A 17,019-nucleotide genomic window follows, 5' to 3' on the forward strand; every position below is an offset into this window, starting at 1 on the left:
TAAAACAAACGAACAATTGACAAGTAGCAAAAGTCTGCTATCTTAAATGCTATACAATGCTAAAAAAAAAAAAAAAAAAATTAACAATACTCTTAACAAATCATTCAAACACACGTTCCCACAAAAACCATACCTATAAACTAAATTGTGAATGCATAAAAAAAAAAAAAAATTGCTTATGGTAGTCTTAACAGGGAGCAGGTGTATTCACCCATGTTAAATGGGTTATGTCATATTCACTGTTGCCATTAGAGGGCAGTTTATCCACCCCAAAAAAAAAAAAATTAAATGCAAACCCTTTCAAAACAAACCGTTATAATGACACTCCAATTAAAGAAATACTCGAAACAGCAAAATTTGATTCGAATTGCTCGAGTTAATCGATTACGGTATTTTTCTGACAATGAACAATGAACCGCTACTTTTTTTCCCCTCATTTTGAATCCTGTGGTTTATAGTCCAGTGCGATTTATTTGTTGATTTATTTGGGTTAATAGGTAACACTTTGACAGCAGCGCCATAAGACAGCCATAAGACAGTCATAATTATGACATGACACTATCATGGGCATTAATGACTTTATGATTAATATCACTATTCCATTCATGTCCACCTTGGATCTTTACATCCATTCAAAAGTGACATAACTTGGCGCATGACACAAAATGAAATTTGTCATCAGCATTCATTCATACTCATGGCAGTGTCATGTCATAATTATGATGGTCTTATGACAGGCTTATGGCGCCACTGTCAAATAAAGTGTTACCAAATACAGTAACTAGCAATTAATGAAACAACTGAAACAGTAACTGAAGAAATAATTTGCACAGATCATGAATTTTAATTGCTGCAATGCATGTCAGGAAGCATGTTGGACGACAACAGTCTGACAGCAGGTGGCAGCAGAGGTTGACTGTCTCCCCTAAGGGAGCAGTGATGGCCAAATAAAGCTTGTTAGTACAAGTTATAGAAATGTTATATTAAAACCCCTCTTAATGTTTTCATTTTAATAAAATTTGGAATATTTTCAATTAAAAAATACCTAACCGTAACTAGTAGCACGCCATTGTTGACGTCGCCGAGCGGTCACGTCACATGGGCTCCCTGCCGTCCTTCCACAGTGTCTTTAACTATGTAAGGTAGTGATTGAAATACACCACAAGGTGTCAATAGCAATTTAGAAATCAAGCCAATAAGTGTGTTTTGTCCCTCGACTGACGCCGTAGTTCCCTGTTTACTTGTCCATCCATTGTACTTCACGGTCATTTGAGTGCTGGCTTCACAACATACGAGACCTCTGATAGTTTGTATATTGTGACTAAATATTGCCATCCAGTGTATTTGTCGAGCTAAATGACAGCTAAACAAAATCTTTGAATAGTTTGTCCAAAGTCTGAGCCTCATTAATACAGATTGAAGCGCTTTTCCTTTTGAGAACATTAGTTTTTTGAGAGATAGGAATATTATTTTTGCTGTGCTTTGCCTAAATGACAGTTATGTTTGTTGTGAAGGAGTTGCTGAAGCTAATGCCAATAAACGGCGAGGTCCAATAAACGCCTGTGTCCACTCCTTTCTCTGCTTCTTAGCTCTCAATGTGCAAAAAATGGCGTCATTGTAATCTGTTTGAGGCAATGCATGAGCAGGTCATTCCGCGCATGCGTTAAATGCGTCAAATATTTTAACGTGATTAATTAAAAATATTAATTACCGCCCGTTAGCGCGATAAATTTGACAGCACTAGTCTTAACCCTTTGTACTGACTCCATTTTGAAAGGTTTAAAGAAGGCTCACCGAGAAGAAGTTAACAATTTATTCGGGTCGACAGCGATCAAAACGGCAAGGCGAAACAGAAACACAAAGGCGCGGAGGCAAGGTGACCCTATCACACGTCAACAAAAGGTTCCCGAGAAAAAATGACAACGCTTAGTTAAACATTCAGTATTTTGAAGGCTTTCGTGGGGCGAGCTGTGGGCAGGGATATCTTTGGATTATTGTCTGTTTGTGGATTGGACAGGAGGATTTGAGAGTTACTGTTGCCAGGGCAACGAAAGTTGTGGATTTTGCCACCTCAGCGTCAAAGGAGCTCTTTGAGTCTTATCAGTTATATATCGGGCGTTCTCTGGTGTTCCGTGTGTTGGGTCAGAGCGTCCCGCCATTTGTTCTGGACTGTCCGGGAGAACTGATTGCGAGGGTTGGTGCGTCAATCTTGCTCAGTCAGTTGTATGACGCACTCGGTGAGCTTCCGTGATAAGAAGGCGTTGTTTATCGGTTTAAGCTTTATGCTTTAGTATTTTAATAATAAAACAAATATCCAAATTAAAATATACTTAAAATAAAAAGTCTAAAATATTCATCTATCTGCCAAATTAACTCTTTCCACTAGTAGACGTCCAATCCGCTTGAAGTGGGAGGGATGGCAGCGAATGAACGAACGTTCATTCTATTCTATTCCCGTTCATGGCGGCCAACTCGTTAAGAAACAAAGCAGTTCAATTAATCTGGATGTTTTTACTCTGGCGCCCCCTATTTGCTGTGAGCCCTCCCTCGCCAATCTTGTGTGAATAATTGCGATGACGGACAGTGAGAATGACAAGACGTACTTCAAGCGTTATTAATTCGGACTCGCCATATCAGCGAATCAGCACGCTTGACGGGCGGGTGGCGAGGAGATCCTGGGGGATGTGAGAACACGAGCAAATAAGATGAGACGTGTCTTAGCATTCGTGTCATTGACGGTAATAAACGTCCAAATCCATCCAAACTGGGGTTTTTTTCCACTCCAAGCTGTGCACTGAATAAACCTCCGGCGTGATTTGTCTTCATAACCCAGACGATTGTGTGTTTTTACACGCCGAGCACATCAATGAGGACATCGGAGGCGCAGGTGGGCGGGCGAGAAGCTCGCCTGTTGATTAACGCCGCGGCGTGACGGCCATCTGTGGAGTTAAGACTTGTGCTGTGTGCGTGTAGAGAATTGCAGGTAATCAGCAAAGAGGCCGAACGTGTTCCGAGGAGCGACTCGCAGCCTCGTTAAAGGTTTTCAACGGGGCTACTTTGCACTTCACTTCCCGCCGTGCCTTTTCAAGCACTACTACAACATCGCCATTACGAGCAGGAGAGCATATTTTGCTGTCCATGTATGTCCAATTACTAGCAGGAAAAAACAGGTCTTGATCCACTTAACAGCATGGATATTCCTGTCCGCTGCAAACCATGAATGTACACTTACTCGAGCAGAAAAGTACATATAAAAGCCTACGCTGATGGCTATGAAAACATGCATATGGCCACTTACGAGGAATGAAACAAATTGGAACATGCGTCTTAAACAGTAGCGTAAAAGCATGTTTTGGTTCCGTGAATTTTATCGGGAAAGAAAACATGTATCAGACACTATAATACAAATAAAACAAACTAAAATACAGGTACTTGCTGTTTTTGTTCTTTCTATTTAGTCAAATATACAGATTCAAGCAAAAATAGTGCGCAGCCGTCTAGTGGTTAACAGCAGATGTGGGTAATAACTAGAGGTGGGAATCTTTAGGCACCTAACGATTCGATTACGATTATGATTCAGAGACTCCGATTTGATTATAAATCGATTATTGATGCCCCCCTCCCCCCATTTTTTGTTTTTATTTTGTATATTCGTTCCAAAATTGTTCAAGAATCCTCTCAGGCTAAATAAAACAAACTACTTTTTTAGTATCAAGTTACCGGTTAAAAACAGTAAATAAAATACTCAAGTCCCCATTCTGTATCAGCAGCTTTAAACTAATTCAATTAATGTAATGATGTAAGTAACTTGAGTAGAGCTGAAACGAGTACTCGAGCAACTCGAGTAACTCGAGTTTAAAAACTGATCCAAGTAATTTCATTCACCTCGAGTAATCGTTTATTTTGACAGCTCTAAGCATCACGTTTTGCTCGGACTACTTTTAATGCGGGACAACGCGCTGTCACGTGCGGGGAGGAAGAAGGGAAAAAAAAACTTTACTGCAGCCGATAGCCGCCACAAAGGACGCCGACGTTGCTAAATACTAGCCCGCACGATGCTACGTTGGTACAGGTAGCGTCTGATGCGTCTCATAGAGATCACATGTATGTTGAACTAGATGCGCCGCGTCTGGGCAGCGTTAGTAAACAGCCGCCATCTTAAAGCAGTACAGCGCTAAGCGCTAATAAAAAGCGCTAAACCCTAATAAATAAGATTAAGGTTACTGTCGCTACTAGCTCACGTAACGTTAGTCCTGCGGAGGGCTAGGTTTCAATTAATTATGACCACTGTCGATGCGTGGCTAACGTGTCTTACATACAGGCTTTAACATAACATAGCATTGTGGAGTGATGAGGGTGTAAAATAAAAACTTAATCATGCTAACTATCAATTTTAGCTCAGTAGTCATTGCTGGATAAAACACCAAGTAGCACTGGTCCCTAATGTGCTCCAATACAGCCTGTATCATACATTTATTTTGAACACTGCAAAAACTCAAAATCCTATCAGGACTTACAGTTTAGACTAACTTAAAACTTAACTAGAACTTAAAAATGGCTTGACACAAAGAGAAATTCAATTGAAACACGTAGGAAAAAATCCTAACTTTTAAGTGATGTGTGTTATCAAGCGTAACGGCATTTTTAGGTAAGATATATATATATTTTTTTTTCAATAAGATCTAAAAAATTTTTGAGTGAAAGCAGTGAATTAGTCTTTTTTTTTTTTTTAAATTCTAGTTACATCTGAGATGCAATTGTTGGCTGTTTTCAACAATATACATCGAAAATAAAGACATTTATTGACTAAAAATGGTTCAAGATTAGATGAAATGTCTTGTTTTCTCATGTATATTTATAATTGCTCTTCACCTAAAAATATATTTGTTTTATCCGATTACTCGATTAATCGATAGAATTTTCAGTCGATTACTCGATTACTAAAATATTCGATAGCTGCAGCCCTAAACTTGAGTATCGAGTACTGAGTAAGTAACTAGTGTTACCTTTCATGTTTTTTTCCCCATTTTTTCAAAAAAACAAAATGAAACAAAACAAAACAAAAACATAGTAACCTTTGCTATGTTTGGAGGTCATTTAATGTTGTGAATCAACCGTTAAAGTTGTTAAAATTGCGCCCGTTATTCCATAATTTCCCTCATGTCTACTTTCGACATGTGAAAGTTTTAAAACTGTTTCATCATTTAAAGATAGATTCAAGTCAAGATTTTGCCGATTTAGGGGTATTTTAGATAAAAAGTAATTAGGTTCGTTACAACAGAGCCTTCTAGAGAAGTCTACTGCTGTAAGATTGCGCCTGTTTACTAGCGTGGGAAAGTCTGTCATTTCACATCTAGTCTAGATATATGTGATATCTACCATAGCCGTATGTTGCCTTATGTTTGTAGCAACTAGCAACTGGGCGCTGTTTGTAGTGCCTGACGGCCGCAGTCAAGTATGATTGTTTTTCTTTTTCTTACCCTGCGACATTAGCTGCACATGATATTTACTCTCGGTCCGTTCCTCATTGCGTCCCGAAGACCGCGCTGACTGCGTTTTATTTCCGCTTTACCTGGTATAATTCAATAATCGGAATTTGGATGTTTGCGAATCGTTCTCGAATCTTCCACGGCCAAATCGCGAATAATCTAAGAATCGGAAATTTTGCACGCCTCTAGTTATAACTAGGGCTGCAGCTATCGATTATTTTAGTAGTCGATTAATCGATGAACTAGTTAGGTCGGGTAAGGAACATGAAAAAAATTAAAAGACCTGAGCTGAGCCTCAAGCAGCATGAAAAAAAATAATTAAGGAACTATTCACAACAAAAGAACAAATGGCTAACTTACATAGCAAAAGTACGCTAGCTTAAATGCTATAAAATGCTAAACTTTTTTTTTTGTCAAATTGTTAGTCCAATTTACAGACTCCCGCACAAAATTTGAAGCCAAAAGTGTGCTGCCATCTAGTGGCTGAAAGTAGAATTAGAATCAAAACAAAATCTGCAACAATACCTAGTGTCAATTATGACAAAATGGAAGACTTTTCGTTCGTTTTCATTCTTCTTCCTGAGCCAAATTTACAGATTGGGGCAAAAACAACGTTCAGCCCTCTAGTGGTTTACAATGGAATTACAGCCAAAATAAAGGAAAATGTAACAATCGCTGAAGCCCATGGAGCAAATTAAAAAAGGTCAAAGTTCCAACTATGATGCGCTGCCTATGATGAACGCCTTGTTTTCATTCTTCTTTGTTTGTCAAATTCACATGCTCATGCACGAAATAGTTTGCTGCCATCTAATGGTTAAAAGTGGAATTAGAACCAAAATAAAAAATAGTGCAATCATAACCAGTCCTAACAAAGACAAAATGGAATACAGATATTCATTGTTTTCATTCTTCTTTATTAGCCAGATTTACAGAGTCATGCAGAAACAGTGTACAGCCCTCTAGTGGTTCACCATGGAATTACAGCCAAAATATAGGAAAATAACGTTGCAATCGCTGAAGGCCATGGAGCAAAAGGAAAATAAAAGAAAAAGTTCCAACTAAGATGAGCTGCCTAGGATGAACTTGGTTTTATTCTTCATTGTTAGTCAAACTTACAGGCTCAAGCACAAAATAGTGTGCTGAAATCTAGTGGTTGAAAGTGCAATTAAAACCAAAATAAAAATGGTGCAACAACAAGTCCCAACATTGACAGAATAGAATATAGATGTTGCCTGTTTTTAATTGAATTACAATCAAAATAAAGGAAAATAGTGTAGCAATCACTGAAGCCTATGGAACAAATACAAAAGCAAAACAAAAAATATGTGAACATAAGAACAACAAAAAAATCTTCAAAACCACTGTATTGTATATGAATCAATACATATTTGATCTTTTGTTACCCTGTGAAAAACAAGCAGCTATGAGTCAGAAAACTTTATATAACCATGTGCCGTATATCCATTTACAACCCAGTACATAGAACTTCTGCACATATAAAACTTTTGATGGGCACATCTGCCACCATAGAACACAATGCTATAAAGCATTGCAATTGTTTAGCCAGCTCTGTATTTTTAAGCCCAAAGAGCCATGCTAGGTTTGCACAGGATGATAACAGTATGTCCCGGTCTGAGTGGCACACCGCACATGGCAAGGCATTAAAAAAGTGTGAAAGTAGCTGCGAGGCCTGGAGGTGTGCGAGCAGACTATCTCTGGATGTAGAAGAATGAAAAATGTACTCCCAGGACACGTTCGCCTCAGAGAGAGAGCACTGAAGTGGACGGAGCACTTTTTTCCCTTCCAGGATGTGCTGAAGCGGACATTAAAGCGCTGCAGGAACACGATGGCCTCCGCTGCGGGGGGGACGCTTTAGTATGGAGGATAAAAATATCACACTCACGCCGCAGAGACTAATCAGATAACAGCTCAGTACTTTACAAAGATCCGTTGAAGTAATGGCTGTTCGCACGTATGAGGTGGAACTTAATGAGTCAAAAATGTTGATAAAACAGACTACTGTAACAAAGGCTACGTTCATACTACAGGTCTTAATGCACGAAACCGGTTTTTTCATGTTTTTCCGACTCGAGTGAGGCATTAACTTGACGGTCTGAACGTGACAAGTCTCATAGAACTGGACCATTTTAAATCCGATCTGGGTCACTTTCGTATGTGGTTCAAATCCGATCTGGGCCACATTTTTCCAGACTGTCGCGGCGGTCTGTACTGTCCATTATCTCAAATCGGAATTCATGCAGCAATTACGTCATCAAACAGCGAGAGAGACGCTGTGCAGCTGTGCGTCATTAGCGCCTAGCTTGCCTTTAACACGGCTTTTTAGGAAGGGTCGGACTTGACAACAGTCATTAAAAAAATGGGTTGAGGATAAGCGTGAGAATGATCGGTTTTCTGTCTGCTCCATATAAGCAATATTTCAACATTGCTTACATGGCCGAGAGTCGAGGCAAACTGCCCGTACGTGCATGTGACATGCACGGACAGTGCGTGCATGCTATCGATCCATATACTTTGAATATAAGCCCAAACTGGGATTATTTATGTCCGTTATTTGTGTCCTCTTTTTAAAAAGAAAAATATGATATCCCTGGAATGACGGATGACAGCCAGCATGTGTTGTCATTTGTTTTGATGCTTCTGCGCATGCGGGTCGTCTTGCTCAGCGCGTGTCGGACTGCGAATTAGTGCGCATGCGTAATACTTGAATGTTCTCAATGGACAAATGGCAGTCTGAACGGGCACGCCAAAAAAACAGATATGACAAAAAATCGGATTTGTGCATGAAGACATGTAGTATGAACGTAGCCTAAAAGTCGCACTGGAGTATAAGTCGCATTTGGGGGGGAAATTTGATCAAATCCAATACCAAGAGCAGACATGTCATCTTGAAAGGCAATTTAAAATAAAAATGGAATGGAGAACAACAGTGTGAATATGCAGGCAGGGTAAGGTCCTTGAGGGTGCTTGGGAGTTTGCTCAATGTGTTTTGTGGATTTGGAGAAGGCGTAAACTGTGTCCCTTGGGGAGTCCTTTGGGGGGGTGCTTCGGGAGTACCCACTACCAAGCCCCTTGGTAAGGGCTGTTCGGTGTCAGAGTTTGGTCCGCATTGCCGCCAGTATGTCGAACCCATTCCCAAGGTTGCCCTTTGTCACTGATTCTGTTCATAACTTTTAGGGACAGAATTTGAAGCGTTGATGTTGTCCGGTTTGGTGGCGTCTGCATTGCATCTCTGAAACAATTTTGAAAGTTTGCTAAATTGGGGTCTCAAAGCGAAACTTCAAGTCACCTGAGTGTTTTCCGCCATATCGTTCTTATACCTTTGCATTATGTTTTATTATCTACTTCATTACAGATAATTATCGGTTTGGTTAGGAATATGGAATGATTCAAATGTGTTTGGCTGTCGTTTTCTTCCAGTTTCACCCCGATTTAGTGATACTTAGAGTGGATTACGGTATTTACATGGAAAATACATCTCTTCTTATGGAATTTTCGGGTTAATTGGTTCCAGAACCAGTTAATAAGTAGAGGTAAGTAGAGGTACTCCTGTACGTGGCGGAAAACCCAGACAAGGCTGAAAAAGCAGTTTTTGCTCTCGCACCTCTCTATAAAATAAACTGCTGCATTTTAAGGCAAAAGAACTATTGTGTGTGATAGAACAATATGTCTATATGCTGCCATTGCAGATTCATGGCGCATAAAGTCCCCGAACTAGTTTTAATTTGTCCGTTTTACCCTGAAAACCCCCGTTTACAGACGTCGCGCAACCGCTTTTGTGTTAATCCAGCATTAAAAAGAAGGCAAGTAATCTTATTTATTGTTCAAAATGTCTGTCATTTTTAGCTTAGAATCATTAATTGATGTCTAATATTTCGCTTAAAAAAAATATATATATATATTTACTCGCATATTTCAACGTTTTAATCAAATTATGTAACAATGAAAAAATTGGCCTCTGTAAAAAACAGTCATGGATATCTACCTCATAACTATCACTTAATTGTATTTTTTTCGTTACTGTCACATTTTCCCCTATATTTTAGATGATAAATAATTGATCCAAACAAAGAAAAACTATGAAAAAAAAAAAAGTTTAAAAGGGTAAAAATATGAAAATGAAAATCTCGATTACTCCTTGACGTCTGCGATTTCTGCATCGTGACCCTTGTTATATTGAATGAATGAATGAAATATTTATTGTCATCATCATCGGTATCGTTGACAATCAATGACAATTACAAAATGTGATATGATTTGCCCAAAGGAAGAGAGAACCGAAGAAGAAGACAAAGGCAGACGGGAGGAAGCATATGCTTATTAGTTCCCTGTCCCACCATACAGCTAAAGACGCACAATCAGACATGGTAAAGTTACATATTACCATGTTTCACCCATAAAATCCCGAAAAAATCCAGCAGTGGCCATTCACATATGTGTCTTGACACTCGATGATACATGCTATATGGAGTTTTTGGATCAAAACAAGGTAAGCACGCGATAATATCTCGTTAAAATCACGTCTTTTTCTGCTTTCGCGTGCGCTCACCTCCAGTTAGTGTTTTGCCGTTTAAGAAAAAAATTTTTTTTTCAAGATGCCCTCCTGTTCAAAATTTTTCTTCCCCCAGAAAACTGACATTTTAAGCTTTTCAATGATGTATCACACGTGCAAATCGGACAATTTTGAAATTTGGACAAATTGGGGGTCTCAGAGCAGAACTTCAAGTCACCTGAGTGTTTTCCGCCATATTTTTTTTTTTTTTTTTTACTTTGCATTATGTTTTATTATCTACTTCATTACAGATAATTATCGGTTTGGTTAGGGTATATGGAATGATTCAGATGTGGTTGGTTGTCGTTTTCTTCCAGTTTCACCCCGATTCAATGATACTTAGAGTGGATTAGGGCATTTACATGGAAAATACATCTCTTCTTATGGAATTTTCGGGTTAATTGGTTCCAGAACCAGTTAATAAGTAGAGGAATGAATGAATGTATTAAGTATTTATTGTCATCATCATCGGTATCATTGACAATCAATGACAATTACAAAATGTGATATGATTTGCCCCAAGGAAGAGAGAACCGAAGAAGAAGACAAAGGCAGACGGGAGGAAGCATATGCTTATTAGTTCCCCGTCCCACCATACAGATAAAGACGCACAATCAGACATGGTACAGTTACATATTACCATGTTTCACCCATAAAATCCCGAAAAAAAATCCAGCAGTGGCCATTCACATATGTGTCTTGACATCCGATGATACATGCTATATGGAGTTTTTGGATCGAAACAAGGTAAGCACGCGATAATATGTCGTTAAAATTAGAGGTGGGAATCTTTGGGCACCTAACGATTCGATTACGATTATGATTCAGAGACTCCGATTCGATTATAAATCGATTATTGACGCCCCCCTCCCCCCATTTTTTTTTTTTTAATGTTTTGTATATTTGTTCCAAAATTGTTCAAAAACCCTCTCAGGCTAAATAAACCAAACTACTATTTTAGTATCAAGTTACCAGGTAAAAACAGTAAATAAAATACTCGAGTCCCCATTCTGTATCAGCAGCTTTAAATTACATTCAATTAATTTAATGTTGTAAATCAACTGTTAAAGTTGTTAAAATTGTGCCCGTTATTCCATAATTTCCCTCATGTCTACTTTCGACATGTGAAAGTTTTAAAACTGTTTCATCATTTAAAGATAGATTTAAGTCAATATTTTGCCGATTTAGGGGTATTTTAGATGAAAAGTAATTAGGTTCTCTACAACAGAGCCTTCTAGAGAAGTCTACTGCTTTAAGATGGCGGCTGTTTACTAGCGCGGGAAAGTCTGTCATTTCACATCTAGTCTAGATATATGTGATATCTACCATAGCCGTATGTTGCGGTATGTTTGTAGCAACTAGCAACTGGGTGCTGTTTGTAGCGGTTGACGGCCGCAGCCAGTTATTATTGTTTTCTTTTACCTAGCGGCATTAGCTGCACGTGATATTTACCCTCGGTCCGTTCCTCATTGCGTCACCGCGCTGACTGCGTTTTATTTCCGCTTTACCTGGTATAATTCAATAATCGGAATTTGGATGTTTGTGAATCGTTCTCGAATCTTCCACGGCCGAATCGCGAATAATCTAAGAATCGGAAATTTTGCACGCCTCTAGTTAAAATCATGGCGTCTTTCATTGTGCTCTCGTGTGCTCTCACCTCCAGTTAGGGTTTTGCCGTTGAAGAATTTTTTTTTTTTTTTTTTCCCAAAATGCCCTCCTGTTCAAAATTTTTCTTCCCCCAGAAAACAGACATTTTAAGCTTTCCAATGATGTATCACAAGTGCAAATCGGACAATTTTGAAATTTGGACAAATTTGGGGTCTCAGAGCGGAACTTCAAGTCACCTAAGTATTTTCCACCATATATTCTCATTTTGTCCAGCACTACATCAAAATTCACGAATATGTATTTAATCTATTCAAGCTAGCATTGCTATTCATGCTTTTTCTCTTCAGTGGTTGCTAACGTCTATGAATAGCACCCCAACATGACATGCATGGTTCTACCCGATCTTATTCATATGCACATACATAACGGAATGCACATCAAAAGGGTTATATTTTGTCTTGTTAACCGCTAACATAACAACTTGTCTGCGACACTCTAAGCGACAGGCCGCGCTAACCTTTTCGCACCAATCGGACGCATTAAAAGCCCCCTTTTTTCCGGTGGTATGAATGACATGAAGGCTAATTAAACGTCGCACACATCATCGGATTTGACAGCACTTTCTCGCAGCCGTGCTGATCAACCGCAATGCGAGACGGCCTTTTAGTATGCACGGCGGGAAGGGATAGCTCCAGGAATCAATTGATCTATTTATGCGCAGGTGGGTTATTCAAAGATCATCGGCCCCTTTTCGTTGACGTCTGAAAAGGAAATGTCACGGCGGAGTGACAGAAAAAGTGGTGACGCTAATGTAGAAGTGAGCAATAGACTTCAAGTAGAGTGACTGTACTTTTTTGAACCGGTACTTCTTTTATCAGAGTATTTTCATAATAGGTCCCTTTAGTTAGTCACCGAGCGCTCGGCTTTAATGGCGCACAATTTGCCGACAGCGTTTGACCGGCGTTTCGTCAGCGGGATGTTGACATTTAAGAGAGACGGACGCCGTCACTAATGGCTCCTTTTAAAAGTTAACTTTGCTAAAGCGGGCAAAAATGAACGGGAGTGCCATATAATTGAAGACTTGGATTTAACGCAGATGTAGTTATGTTCACTGAAAGGGGAAAAGAGTTGGAAATTTCAGGTTTGGGTAGAGATTAATACATTTGTTACAGAAATTCCATTTTAAGTCATTGGCTGCCATTGACAGTGATGGACGTAACATGAATTTTCAACAAGATTATTCAATCAATCACTGTCAACGGCAGTGAATGTGTTGAAATAAATCTTTATGTTCTTTGTTTTGTCTTTTCTGGGTCTCGGTGAGCTATGGTCTCCTAAGTCTTGGTCTTGTTTCGATTAATCACGGTATTTTTATCGTCTCGAAACCCAAAAAACCTTGGTTTTATCTTAATTTAGTTGAGTTCTGGTCACAGGCAGTTCTTTGTCTCGTTTCGGTTTATTAAGGTCTCAACGTGGCAAACCGCTCCTCAAGAGCTGCAGTGGGTCCTGGTATTTGTTACAACTAATAAAGCACATGCAGTTAAACCAATGAGAGGTCCAGGGAAACTAGAAGCACCTGAATGCAATCAACTAATTGCACTTGTAAGACACCAGATTGGTGGAAAGGTGTCATCTTGATGGGTTGTAAGGAAAACCTGCACCCCCTGTGGCCCTTCGTGGAATAGTTTTCCCACCCCTGCCCTAAAGTTTTTATTTTCTTGGTCTTGGTGAGCTCTGGTATCGCACAAAAAACGGTCTTGTCTCAGTATTGTCAGGTCTCAGTCAGCTTGATCTAGGTGAGTTCTGGTCTCGAGCAATTCTTGGTCTTGACTACTAAAAGTCTCGGTCTTATCTTAATCTAATTGAGTTCTCGTCTCATGTATTCTTGGTATTGTTTCAGTTTATTTAGGTCTCCGACGACCCCCTTAAGCAGGGTTGGGTAAACCGGTCCTCAAGGGCTGCAGTGGGTCCTGGTCTTTGTTAGAACTGATCCAGCACAGGCAGTTTACCCAACGAGACGTACGGGGAAACATGAAGCACTTGACTGCAATCAACTGATTGCACTTGTAAGACACCACATTGGTGAAAAGGTTTCCTACTGATGGGTTGAAACGAAAACCCGCACCCACTGCGTCCCTTTGTGGAATAGTTTTCCCACCCCTGTCCTTAAGTCTTTGTCTTTTTTTGGTCTTGGTAAGCTCTGGTATCGCACGAATAAAGGTCTTGTTCATCTCAGTATTGTCAGGTATCAGTCAGCTTGATGTAGGTGAGTTCTGGTCTCGAGCAATTCTTGGTCTTGACTATTAAAAGTCTCGGTCTTTTCTTGATCTAGTTCAGTTCTGGTCTCAGGTAGTTCTTGGTTTTGTTTCAGTTCATTTAGGTATCCGACGACCCTTTTAAGCAGGGTTGGGCATACCCGGTCCTCAAGGGCTGCAGTGGGTCCTGGTCTTTGTTACAACTGATGCAGCACAGGTAGTTTAACCAATGAAAGGTCCAGGGAAACTAGAAGCACCTGAATGCAATCAACTGATTGCAATTGTAAGACACCGGATTGGTGATAAGTACGGTGGTTCCGATCATGTTTTTTTGCTCCCGATCCGATCCCGATCGTTTTACTTTGAGTATTTGCCGATCCCAATATTTCCCGATCCGATTACTTTTTTTTTTTTGCTCCCAATTCAATTCCAATCATTCTCGATAATTTTTCCCGATCATATACATTTTGGCAACGCATTAAGAAAAAAAAGGAATAAAACTCAATTTAATTGCTCCAAGTATCTTTTTTTTATGTTCCAACATGACATTGTTCCACTGCTTTGGATCAAAACAAAGCTTATCAGCACTGTGCCATAAAATATGTAAACAATCAACATGTAAACTAAAATATTGAGTGCAGAATAGTGCAATAACAAAAATCTCCAAAAGAGGTAGTTTACCTACTTACTAGGCTTAAAAGTGACATCACAAAAAATGGCAGGGAGGATGCTTGTTGTTATTATGAACCAATCTTTAAACCAAAACTAAAGACTCTGGATGAGTGTAAGTCATTTTTTCTGTAACGTTAAATACAATTAGAAAATGATTTAATAATAAAAAATAATTTTTTTTAAAAAAGGCATGTCCGATATTTTTTTGCCAATTCCGATACTTTGAAAATGACGTGATCGGACCTGATCGATTGGGACGCCAATCGATCGGGACATCTCTAGTGATAAGGTTCCCTTTTGATGGGTTGAAATGAAAACTCGCACCTACTGTGGCCCTTTGTGGAATAGTTTGCCCACCCCTGTCCCAAGGTCTGTCTTTTCTTGGTCTTGGTAAGCTCTGGTATCGCACGAATAAAGGTCTCGTCTCCGTTCATCTCAGTATTGTCAGGTATCAGTCAGCTTGATGTAGGTGAGTTCTGGTCTCAAGCAATTCTTGGTCTTGACTATTAAAAGTCTCGGTCTTTTCTTGATCTAGTTCAGTTCTGGTCTCAGGTAATTCTTGGTTTTGCTTCAGTTCATTTAGGTATCCGACGACCCTTTTAAGCAGGGGTGGGCAAACCGGTCCTCAAGGGCTGCAGTGGGTCCTGGTCTTTGTTACAACTGATGCAGCACAGGTAGTTTAACCAATGAAAGGTCCAGGGAAACTAGAAGCACCTGAATGCAATCAACTGATTGCACTTGTAGGACACCGGATTGGTGATAAGGTTCCCTTTTGATGGGTTGAGATGAAAACTCGCACGTACTGTGGCCCTTTGTGGAATAGTTTGCCCACCCCTGTCCCAAGGTCTGTCTTTTCTTGGTCTTGGTGAGCTTTATTATCGCACAAATAAAGGTCTCGTCTCGGTTTATCTCAATATTGTCAGGTCAGAGGCAGCTTGCTCCAGGTGAGTTCTGGTCTCGAGCAATTCTTGGTCTTGACTATTAAAAGTCTCGGTCTTATCTTGATCTAGTTGAGTTCTGGTCTCAGTTAATTCTTGGTCTCGTTTTGGTTTAGCAAGATCTTGACTCCCAAAAGGCTTGCCCTTATCTCTGTCAATTTTTGGTCTCGTTTCGTTCTCGACTACCAAAGTCTCGGTCTTATCTCGAGCTAGTTGAGTTCTTGTCTTGGGCAATTCTTGGTCTTGTTTTGGTTTTCTTTCGGTCTTGTTTCGTTGTCAACACCCAAAGATCTTTGTCTTGTCTTGGTGAATTCCGGTTTCTGTCAAATCTTGGTCTCAGTGAATTTTGGTCTTTTGCAAGTCTTGGTCTCATCTTTTCACAATTTTGTCTGTGTCTAGAACTCCCAGAAGTTTTGGTCTTGTCTCATTCTTGGCTTATCTCAATCTCCACTTGCAAAATCTTGGTTTTGTCTCATTGTGTTCTGGTCCCAAGCATGTCTTTGTCTTGAACAGTTTGGTCTTGAGAACAACACTAAACAATACAAATAATCGGATATTTTGTTCTCCACACACATATCTTATTGTGTGCCTTTCTATTGCATAACCTTCCCATCAATCAGAGTATCATCATCATGCCAGCAGAAGATTACAAAACCAAACATCTGCAGACAACAGGATACGAGCGCGCGCTGCATTCTTGTACATTACACAACTGGAAGCAAAATATTGTGACCTATCTGTCAGTGTTAAAAGCCCCCGCTCCATCTCTCTCGTCCTTGGCCCTTGCTCCCACTTGAATGAAATTCACCCCGACGGTCCGTACGCGTAATCCTGCTGACAGTGGCACAAACAAGCGTGAAAAAGAAAACTCAAACAACTCGGCAGAGACTCACGAAAGGAGGTCACGAGAGATTTAGCGGTGTGAATGACTGCGAGGGATTTTTTTTTTTTCAGTCGCTCAACAACAGAGGCTTTTTTATTAGGGCCTGCCATCGAGCAGCCAGGCAGCGTTGGTCGCCCGCCACATAAAAGACAGAAAGGAAGCCGCTCTCAGTGTGAGAAGAGCTTACTTTAATTACCAGACGGCAGTTGTCGACGGCGTGCCGCATTGTGTCGCGACGCGACGGAGGACTTTTAATCCACGGGGGCGGCGATGGCGGACCACTTTAGTGCTCAAACACAGTCTTTTTAGCGCCAACGCCAATGCGGACTGCTTAACGCTAAGAACGCAGTTTGTGTTGGACATTTTTGGACAAACTCACTATGAGGAAGAACTCAACGGTCTTTGAATGAGTCCTTCTCTGGCATCATCTGAACAGAGTCAAGGCTGTGAAGGTAGCGGATAACACGGTCCATTAGAGTTGCCATTTTGAATGAGTGTATCCTCAAAAATCACCAGAAAGTGCAGTTTGCTACATAACCAGCTCATCGAGTTCTGGTGCCCAATCTAAAGGACTTAAAATTAGTCCTGACTGACATGTGATCTT

The 17,019-nt window shown here is 40.0% G+C and overlaps 1 protein-coding gene across 9 annotated transcripts in view; it reads right to left on the reverse strand.

The window, feature by feature from the left end:
- LOC130908901 (cadherin-18) overlaps positions 1–17,019 on the reverse strand; it is a 425,189-nt gene that overhangs the window by 15,189 nt on the left and 392,981 nt on the right. The window contains exon 11 of one of the 9 annotated variants that reach the window (XM_057824825.1): positions 3,839–6,779. The exons of 5 other annotated variants lie outside the window; for them this stretch is intronic. In XM_057824825.1, the coding sequence (XP_057680808.1) occupies positions 6,655–6,779 (125 nt within the window). In that variant the 3' untranslated portion in view covers positions 3,839–6,654. 3 more of the 9 variants (XM_057824826.1, XM_057824829.1, XM_057824827.1) reach the window with 3 other exon arrangements.

The sequence above is a fragment of the Corythoichthys intestinalis genome, chromosome 20 (genome assembly GCF_030265065.1).
Source record: "Corythoichthys intestinalis isolate RoL2023-P3 chromosome 20, ASM3026506v1, whole genome shotgun sequence".
Taxonomy (NCBI): domain Eukaryota; kingdom Metazoa; phylum Chordata; class Actinopteri; order Syngnathiformes; family Syngnathidae; genus Corythoichthys; species Corythoichthys intestinalis.